We start from the raw sequence: 9,906 nt of genomic DNA, 5'->3' as shown, positions 1-9,906 counted from the left end.
CTATGAGAACTAACACCTTTTCGTAAAAGTATACATGTCGACGTCGATCACCGAAAATATGGGTAAAGAAATGAAACTTTGATTCTACCAAGTTTTTTAAAATAATATGTAATAGTATACTAAAACTTATAGATTATGGTAAGTTTGTTATTTGCGCTAAAAAAGCAATGATATGTGCATTACTGATTGTACAGTTTGAGAAAGCAGAAAGTTGGAAGAAAAAAGCTTAAAGAAAACGAAAAATATGAACCCACCAACTGAAAAGAAAATATTAAAGAAAAACTAAAATTAAACGTTTTTGAATTTGAAGCTGAGGCATTGTGATGAGAAGAAAAAACGAGGAGACAGCCCAAAGAACAGGCAAAATCCAGCCCAAGTAGATGAATTTTAGAAGAAACTGGGAATTTGGAATTGGATGTGCTTGAAGAAAAAGGGAGGGGGTGGATATAATTTATCGTCACTATTTTTTTTCCTTTAAAAAAATTGCTTTGTTTGCTGAAGATACTCGTACGAATCACATTGGAGGAGATATACATGACAAAAGACCCAAAATTGGATTTAATTCTAAGCAAAAGAAAAAATTTAGCTGTAAATAGTTATTGCAACAACAAACCCCATACGCAAATTCCAAAGAGAAATTCTTCCTTTTGCCTGTCTCTTCACCTTCATCCTAAAATTTCCCATTTTTCTATTTGGGTTTTGTTTTAATTATGTGTTAATTAACCAAAAACAGGAAATTTATGCAACCCATCTCACATTGTCTTATGCTTCAATCTTCTTAACAAGATGGGTTTCTCTTTTTGGGTCAATAGATGCCAAAACGTAGCAGTAGGAGGACAGAGTAGAGGAGAGAGACAGGGGTGGATGAGATAAGCAATCGAAGAATTTTTTTCGCCATGGAAGAAGGTATTTCTTCTTCTTCTTCTTCTTCTTCTTCTTCTCAGATCGTTCTAATCGTTGGTTCGGTTCTGTTTTTGTTTCTTCATTGTGGGTTTCTTCTTGTTTTGTTTCACAACCCTGGAATTGGATTTGGTTTTGTTTTGGGGTTGGGATATTTCATCTTGTTTGCCTGGACTGAAGTTTTCTTCTGCAATGACGAAATGGGTGTTTGGTTAACAATAGAACTGAGTTGAACAGATGATTTTACATGTTTGCTTTCCTTGATGTTTGATTCCTTCTTTTTTCTCTTTTGGGTCTTGTTTGTCGTTTTCATCAGTTCTAAGAGACGGTTGCTTCTAGGGATGTGTCCATCCTTGTGTACATAATTTTGGTTCTGTGGCAATAGTTTGAGTTTGCTGGTTTGTTTCGTTTGGAACTTAGTCTTGGTTGGATCAATCGGATGAACAGCCAAATAGAAAATCTGATGCTGGGTTGATTTATTTCCATTCAAATGCTTTGTGTTGTCCTGCAAGAAGCTTGGCTAGGAGGGATCAATCCTGTTTGACTCCCTTTTTCTCTTTTGGGTTTTGTTTGTCGTTTTCAGAAGTTTAATTTAATAGTTGGCTACTTTAGACATTTTCTAGTTCGATAACTTTGATTCCATGGTAATGGTAGTATCAACTGAGTTTAGAAACTCAGAATACATTTGATCAATTGAACGAACAACCAAACAGACAGTTGCTTAATGTTGTCCTGCCAAAAGCTTGGCTAGGTGTGGTTATGGTGGTCACTGAGGCAAAATGTTTCTTTCCCATTAGATTGCATGGTAGAACACCCAATCAGTTCTCATTCTCCTTTATCCTTTTTATTTAATTGCAAATGGTGCATGTATATCTGCTTTAACATGATCCCTTCCTTTCTTCCCCTTTTATCTCAATTGCCTCTCTTTGATTCCTCTAAGTATTACAATTTTTATCTTTACCTTTCGTTTGTGAGTCGTGAGTGTTGGGATATATGATTCATCAATTATCGGAATTAGCCAAAAGATTTAGTTGAATATCTATTGTCTGTTCACAGCTCCTTGCCCTTGGGCTATTACTTCCTCCTTTCTAATATATTTTCAGTTTCCAGCAAAAAAGAAAAAAAAAAAAAGAGAAAGCTATTCAGTGGCAAATGGACGATAATTTTCATGCTCACAGCATGAAGGTGTTGGCTATGGCCAAGTTTCCATTTGCGTTTCAAATTCTCCACTGACACTTACATGTCCTTTAATTGAAGGTCAATCGATTGTACCTCGTGAATCACATACGAATGATGTATATTTGACATTTGATACGATCATGCAAAGACATGTTATTATGTGTTAATTGTAATGGCATCTTTATCTTTTATTCAAAATGGTAAGTGTATCTCGAGTATGAAATCGTGGTGTTTGCACAGGCTTATTGCTTTAATGTCGTATGATCCCACATTCATCTATTACCAATGTCTAAGAAAATAAAAACATTCAAATCTTTGGTGCTTTGATGTTTATACATGGTCTATATGATTCTTCAACTCTACCAAATGAAGTTGTGGCTTGTTTGTAGCTTTTCACTATGTGAACTTGGAACCATGCATGACCTTCACTTCTATGACCGATTTTTATTGATTTAATATTTTTTTTTCTTGAATTCAGAGTTGGGTACTGCTATGCATTCGGAGGAGAACAAAGATTCTACCGAGAAGAACAAGAAACGAAAGCTCAAGACGCCTTCTCAGTTAGTTGCTTTAGAAAAGTTCTATAATGGTAAGAGTACATGCTCTTGTCAACTTGTTCTCTAGATTCTTTGTTTTCCCTTTAATCTGATAAAGTTTATAATGCCCATTCCAGAACATAAGTATCCTACAGAGGAAATGAAATCACAGCTCTCAGAGGAGCTAGGTTTGACTGAAAAGCAAATATCTGGATGGTTTTGCCACAGAAGATTAAAAGATAAAAGATTTTGTGATACGTATACTAGTGTACGACAGGATCGTTCAAGTGGTGTCATTCAAGATCATGGCAGTGGGCTTGCACAAGATTCATGTGGTAGCACGAAAAATGGAGACTATTGGCATATTGATCCACGTGAAGTTGAAAGTCAAAAGCCCTACGGACATGAACTAGCTACAGACAATGTCCTTGAGCGTAGGAGTCAATATACAGAAAATGTTAGTAATATGGAAAATACATCTTCGGAAAGCAGCTCTTCTTTAAAAGATAGGTTATTATCTCAAAGTGAGAATCCATATGATACAGAAGTTTCTCGGTATTTAACACACGAGGGTGCTATTCCACCATCAAATCCAAAGGCTTTAAGCTCTCTGCGATATAAACCATCTGGCTATTTAAAAGTGAAGGGCGAAGTTGAAAATGCTGCTATTACTGCTGTTAAGAGACAGTTAGGTGTGCAATATCGGGAGGATGGTCCACCTCTTGGTGTAGAATTCCAGCCACTTCCTCCTGGTGCATTTGAGTCCCCTGCTAAAGGTCCCACCCATGGTAAACATTAAAATGTATTTTGTTGTATGTTCCTAGTTTCTGTCGGTAGTCTTTTTTTTTATGGCACATGAGTTTGCACTTGTAAATGAAAATGTTTTTACTTTGTTATGCTTAATAAAAATTGTATTTACCATTTTATGCACTCGAATAATATTAATTGGTTCACTATTATTAAGGTTTTTCTTTTCCCTTTCTTCCCATTTTTTTCTCCCCTTTATTCTGAATTAGTATTTTATTTGAGTGAAACTGGTCATGGATGATAGGGTTCTAAGTTCTGATGGTAGATGGAGTCAAAAAAACTTCAATAAGATTAGTTTGCGATTGATGAAGTGTGGATACCTTTTTCTTTATTCTAGTGATTGCTGAAGATTTAAAATCTAAAGAACAGGCATTTATGAGGCAAGCTACCAATTTGAATCCTTGTCCCTGTCATGCGAAAACAAAGCATGGATAAATTCAAGTGAATTGAAAACTACATAACGAGTCCACTTTTTCCTTTCCTTCTTTCCCTTTTGTGTGTGTGTGTGTGGTGGTGAGACTCAAGATGATTCTATAGTGAGACACTAAGAATAATCAGTATCACAGATTCAGTGACATTGCAATCAATTCAGTTCTACGCAGGATGGTGGGTACCGGGTGGAGGATATCGGAGATAGAAATAGGAAGAGGGTGTAGGATCAGAAGATAGTAGAATGCTGGGTAATATTTAAACTTTAAAGTAGTAATCATGGATTCTGTCTTAAACTTACAGTGTGTCTGTCAGTAGAGATAACTCTTAGTTTAAGCGTTTCGATGCAGAATCTGTCATGTCTCATAATATTATTTTCTTCTGAATTTTACCTCCTATGATTTTTATTTCTGTTACATCAAACTTTCATTCAGCATCATTTTTTATGGATACTTCACAGATTCATACTATGTTGGAAATCAGCTACTTCCTCGTTCTCCAGACATATTGACATTGAAGAAACAAAGAGCTGTTGGCTCTGTAAGTGAACCTTGATTAGCTTTCTTAGTATGTTGTTTTATTATGGGTTTTTATTTGATGTGGCCCTAATATTAAGAGTGAAAATATGGTATGGAATTTGATGATCTATGTGATCTGTATGGAACTCAGATGCTTTGTCTTATGCTACTTTCTCGTATTCTATCTCCTCTAGTTCCTCCAAAATGTTTCTTTTATATGCTTTTATTTTAGGATCACTGACAACTGTGCAATCAATTTAAGCCATAGATATATACGTACATGCCTATACACACATTGGTGTTCTTGCTCTGGATCTTTCATCCGTGTATTTTGAAGTGAAGATAATGAATTTTTTCTTAATCTGGGAGGAGAAGTTACTGTACAAGGTAGAAATTTTGTTCACTTCCAAGAGGGAAATTCCCACAACCTTCATTGGTTACAAGTTGTGACGGTTGTTGGAGAAACATTCAAGGCCCCGAGTTAGAAGAATCAAGCCATACACTTGGACAAACTTGAGATTTGAAATAACTCTCATTTATGTAGTTATTCTGCTAGCTTTAAAGGGTGGCCTTTTCAAGTTTCATATTTTGACAGCATTTGCAAGGAAGGAAACACAAATGAGGAAAGCAATGATGTTCTTATTAAATGATTTAATACTTGATTGATGATAGAGTTTACTCTCCCTTGTGCTTTTATTTAGACATGCAACGCTTATCGGCATCAATGATGAAATACTAGTATTTTAGTGCTTCAATATGAAGTCTGAAATTCTGCTCCAATTTAAAATCATAATTTAACATGAACTGGAATGCACTTGAGATGATTTTGATCTTTCATGATTACCTGTGATCTGATATCAAAGATATCATGAAATAAAAAGATTTAAAAGATGGTAGTTTCTCCTAATTTTTTCTTGCTCTCTTTGATTGCTCCACAGAGGTATGAAGTGCACAGTTCAAATATGAGTTCTCAAGACTCATATAGGGAGGAGGCAGCTCCCGCCGGCACTACATGTAGACCTGAGAGTCAGGAAAAGAATTCTGTTTACCAGTTAAAGAAGGGTTCCAATTATTACAACAAAACTGATACTTTTCCCCGCCAGAACTCTCCCTTGAATGTGTATGAGGAATCTGGTGGGTTGACATTTTCAAGTAGTAGTAAAAGGGATCACAAAATGAACCCCAGCTATAACTTTCCTAGAAGCAGATCTGATTCTGTTTCCAACAATCATGGCTCCTATTCTTCAAAAGTTGTTAGTGAACCGACAGAGATGCAGTTACATAACCACGGTAGTGTAGCCTCAAAGAGTTTTTATAGGAGTGGTTATTTGGACTATAATCCTAAAAAGATGCCAAAGGTTTGTACTTCATACCTTTTTATTGTACGTTCTCAAATTATTTCCCCCCAAGGATCAACTTTGATAATTTTCAAATCCTTTTGTGCTGTTGTAGGAAATGTTCAGCGGAGAAGAAAAGGCTATAAATGAAAGTAGTGATCCAGTTAGAGGGAAGATCCCGCCATCAAATGAATTGGCTGTGAGTTCAAGCGGTTTCCTGTTCTGCATAATCTTTTAATATTGTGGTATTGTGGTTTGTTGCTTACACTTTCCCTATTCATATATCAAGGTTGTAAATCGATGTCAGCTGGATTTTCCTCGGTCAGACTATGCAGCAAAAGCATCCTTTTCTGAGAAACCAGGGCGGAAAAATCTTACTAGAAGGTCAGCTCAAATAACTGTTAGTAGCAAGCAAACTATTGTGCATTTGTAGAATCTGCAAATGCTTCTCGTTTATTGAGTGTCGAAAAATCATGTTGATGATGGTTTGATCAATTTTTTGTTGCTAGTGGTCAGAAAGTTTCTTTTCTGGAATAAGAAAGTTTTTCATTGAATGGGAATACATGCTGTAGAAGGTGAAGACAAGGTATCCTCCCATGTGCTTGTGACTTTATAAAGAGGAGTTCCAATTGGTGTAAGTTAAAAAAAAAAAAGAACAGGAAAGAGAGAGAAAAAAACAAAGACATTCCCATCTTTGATCTGGTTTCTCTCATAGCAAGGCATCAGAATATACTTCCAAACCGTCTTAGCCATTCTTAAAATTTATTCAAGACGGTCGTTAGCCTCTTCAGATAGCATGAAATAGAGACCAAAACAACTGCTCTAGCCTCTAGGAATAAGAATATGTTGTTTTGGATCCTGTTATCTGGTGTTTGAACTCCTTAGAACTAAGGACCGCATGGATAATTCAAATGGATTTGGTGGCACACTTTGCGAGTTCTTATCTCAAATTAATTTGAGTGACAAAAAGTCTTACAAAAATAGCACCTAGATTTTCCTAAACCCCAGGTCCCAAACAATCGAATCTCTTTGGAAAGTTGGGAAGCTTTTGTTGCCAACCTGTTGCATGTGACCTTCCTTAAGATCCACTTTGAAGTGTCATATATAGAACAGGCAAACAACTAGATCCACCTCAGAGTGCTTTTATCTTTCTGTTTTGACCAAGGGTACAAAGTTGTTTAGTTGAAGTTGGTTGATAAATGTGCGAAACAGAGAAAGAAAGAGGGAGTTTCTTAATAAATATGCAAACTTCAACACTATTTAAGTTGGTGGAGTTGAGTTAACACCGACTTAACTTATGAAGTTGGTGGGCCAAACACTTCCATAATGTGGTTTAAATTGATGGATAATGCATATAATTCCTGTACTGTAGCATTGATTGCATCTCCTTGAAGATTCTCAATGAGCTAAATATTAACAAGAGCACATGTCATGTAGGCCTGCAATGGAGATGCCATACAGCTTCACCGTTGACGAAGCTGAAGATACCAGTTCATCGTTGGATTGAGCAATGGTAGAAGTTCAGCGAGATCTCGGGAATAGAGTACATAAATTGGAATTATTGTAAATTGGGTAGTAATATTAGTGAGTTGCAGCAAACTTTAGGCAGATTCTGGCTGTCAGGTTCTCTCCCTCTCCTCCTTCTCTCTTGTGTATACGTACAAAGCCTCCATTTATAACTGTCTTTTCAACGAAAATTCTACAAGGTGAAGTGAAGTCTATCTTCTATCCTCTCCTTTTTGTTTCTGTCTATGGATGATGGATTTCCTATCGGAATCCCGGTCATGTCGATTTGTACTTCTGTAATTTTGTTTGATTGACAAAGAAGCATCTACAATGTATTATAACTCCACCGTCCATTTCCGACTCGATATTTTTGTTTCAAGGAACTGTTTTGAAGTCCTAACAACATGTTAGATCTTATATTTTAGCTATTCATTTGTTCTCCTTAAGGGGGTACTCATCACATGTCATAACCACACATGCATTTGTTAGATTTGTTATGTTTTTTTTTGTACATTTGCTTGCCATATTATTTTATCATGTTATAACATATGTAGCAGAACATAGAGACCCCATTAATTATGAAAATAACTCACTTATATCTACCAAGAATTTGCTGAAAATTTTCTCAGCCACACATATTTCTCTCTCTGAATTATGTTATGTTGTCTTCTAGTGATGATGCTGTTCTGAGACAATGCAAACCAAAACAGTCTAAGAAAAAGCTTCAATCATCAAAATTGTTAGTACTTGAATTGGAACTATCTCGTTTCGATCTCAATCATAATCATTAAAAACGTATGATTTTTCTTGTGAAAGTTGTAATTGTGATTGTCCTATCTCTACATGTTCCGGCACATGAACTTCCCTTCAAACTTTGCTCAATTCTTGCTATGTATTGTTGTATTCAATCAATCAAGAGAGATGTTTGTTGTCTCGAGTACGTTCTAACACGCGATCACACGAACCATTTATTACATTACCTCAGCTACAGGTTAAGGAAAAAAAAAAAGGATTGAAAAAAGTTGAAGAGATGAATGAATTATGAACAAAATGGGATATTTTATAAAAGGCAAAGGCTTTTTAGGGGATCATGTGGGTGGGGGGTTGGCTTTGCAATTGGAGGGGCCAACCCAAGCCTTATTCCTTTCAATTTGTTTGATAAGCATATTTCATACAACAAAAGAAAAAAAAGAAAAGGGAACTGAGTGCTCAGTTTTACAATAAAACTAAGGAATTATTGAAACATGAGAAGAATCAAAGGCATTGAATGAATGGTGTGTCCATTGTCCAATGTTAGGGCTTCATTTACAGCTCAAGATTTTTAGAAATTAGAATTTTGAATTAAAATGTTTGGAGTTTTGGACCACTTATTATAAAAAAAGGAACTTGCAAAAATGACTTGTGGCCTCCATCACTCTCACACCTCACTTTTCTAAAAAGTGTACCCACCTCCTCCTCCTCCTCCCTCTTCTTCTTCTTCATCTCATTCTTTCTCTCCTTGTAATCATTTTTTTAAGTTTTGCAAAAATCATTTGTAAAATTGGGTTTCATCGTATAAATTTGAGGATTAAATTTTTATTATTTATGAGTCCAATTTTTATAATTATTGTTTACTTGGAGAGCCTAGTTGTTATTATAGAAAGTTTGAGGGTTTAATTACGATTATCATGTACTTCAAGGATTACTTTTAAAATTTACCCTTTTTTTAAAAAAAAATTGGTAGTAATAAGAATTCGGTTAAGTTCTAAAAAACATCATTATACTTTGTAATTTGTTTTAAGAATACTCTTATGCTTTAAAATGCTACAATATTGAACTTTTATAAACGTTTAAAAATATCTTTGGAGTAGAAAATTCTTTAGTGTTTGGATGAAAATTGAGATGTGAAATGATGTGTAGGTGATAGAACGAAAATTTGCATCATCACATTGTTTTAGGAAACTTTTTGAAAGTTAAGGGTATTTGTTATAATTAGCCAAAAAATTCAATCGTATAGTATCTTTGTTTAAATTTGTTAGAGCTACGCTAAGGTAGACTTTTTTCTTTTTATCTTTTCATATTTTTTTCTCTTACCCTTTTCTAAATTACTTGGTATGATGTTTGAAATGGAAAGTTCGTTAAAGAAGGGAAAAGCACTTTTAAAATATCAAAATACTATTATAGTCTATGGACTCTAAGATTTGTTCAATTTGTTCAATTTTAATGTATGTATTTTTGAATGTTCGATTTTAAACTTTATACTCTTGATAAATCTTAAATTTCAGTTCTTAAAAGATATTTTCTTAAGTTCAAAGTTGGGTTGTATAATAATAGTAACTTTCATACAAGATAATGCACTTATTTCCAAAATTTAGAACGAGGAAACTCGTGGATTATTTAAAAAACAGAAAAATGTAGGTATTAAATTTGAAAAAACTACGTAGACCGAAATTGAACAAGTTTCAAAGTACACGAACTAAAAATGTACTTTTTATGTATAATTTTTGGTTGTATAGTCAAAATTGATTTTGTAAATTCTAAAAGTATTTTTAAAGTACATTTTAAAATTATTTCCTAAAAAAAACTATTTTTAAATATAGCAAAAAAAAGAAAATCAAAATATTTATAAAATATAGTAAATGGCAGAATCTATTCACTATAGACTATGATAAACGAAGCTAAATATAGTAAATCTTGGTCTTTCATAAATAGATT

General features: G+C 34.4%; 1 protein-coding gene across 3 annotated transcripts; it reads left to right on the top strand.

Annotated features, from left to right (window-relative positions):
• The first annotated feature begins 271 nt into the window (after positions 1-271).
• Positions 272-7,577, top strand: LOC103491478 (uncharacterized). 3 transcript variants are annotated; one of them, XM_008451445.3, is made up of 9 exons: positions 272-906; positions 2,558-2,668; positions 2,753-3,403; positions 4,312-4,391; positions 5,308-5,727; positions 5,822-5,905; positions 5,996-6,090; positions 6,216-6,292; positions 7,144-7,577. In XM_008451445.3, the coding sequence occupies exons 1-8, from the start codon at positions 897-899 to the stop codon at positions 6,241-6,243; spliced, it is 1,479 nt and encodes a 492-aa protein (XP_008449667.1). In that variant the 5' UTR covers positions 272-896; the 3' UTR covers positions 6,244-6,292; positions 7,144-7,577. The 3 variants fall into 3 exon arrangements, with proteins under 3 accessions (XP_008449667.1, XP_008449665.1, XP_008449666.1); XM_008451443.3 differs by lacking the exon at positions 6,216-6,292; XM_008451444.3 differs by lacking the exons at positions 272-906; positions 6,216-6,292 and adding an exon at positions 1,879-2,157.
• The last annotated feature ends 2,329 nt before the right edge of the window (positions 7,578-9,906 follow it).

Source organism: Cucumis melo, chromosome 5 (genome assembly GCF_025177605.1).
Source record: "Cucumis melo cultivar AY chromosome 5, USDA_Cmelo_AY_1.0, whole genome shotgun sequence".
Classification (NCBI taxonomy): Eukaryota; Viridiplantae; Streptophyta; class Magnoliopsida; order Cucurbitales; family Cucurbitaceae; genus Cucumis; species Cucumis melo.
This window is presented reverse-complemented; position numbering and strand designations above follow the sequence as displayed.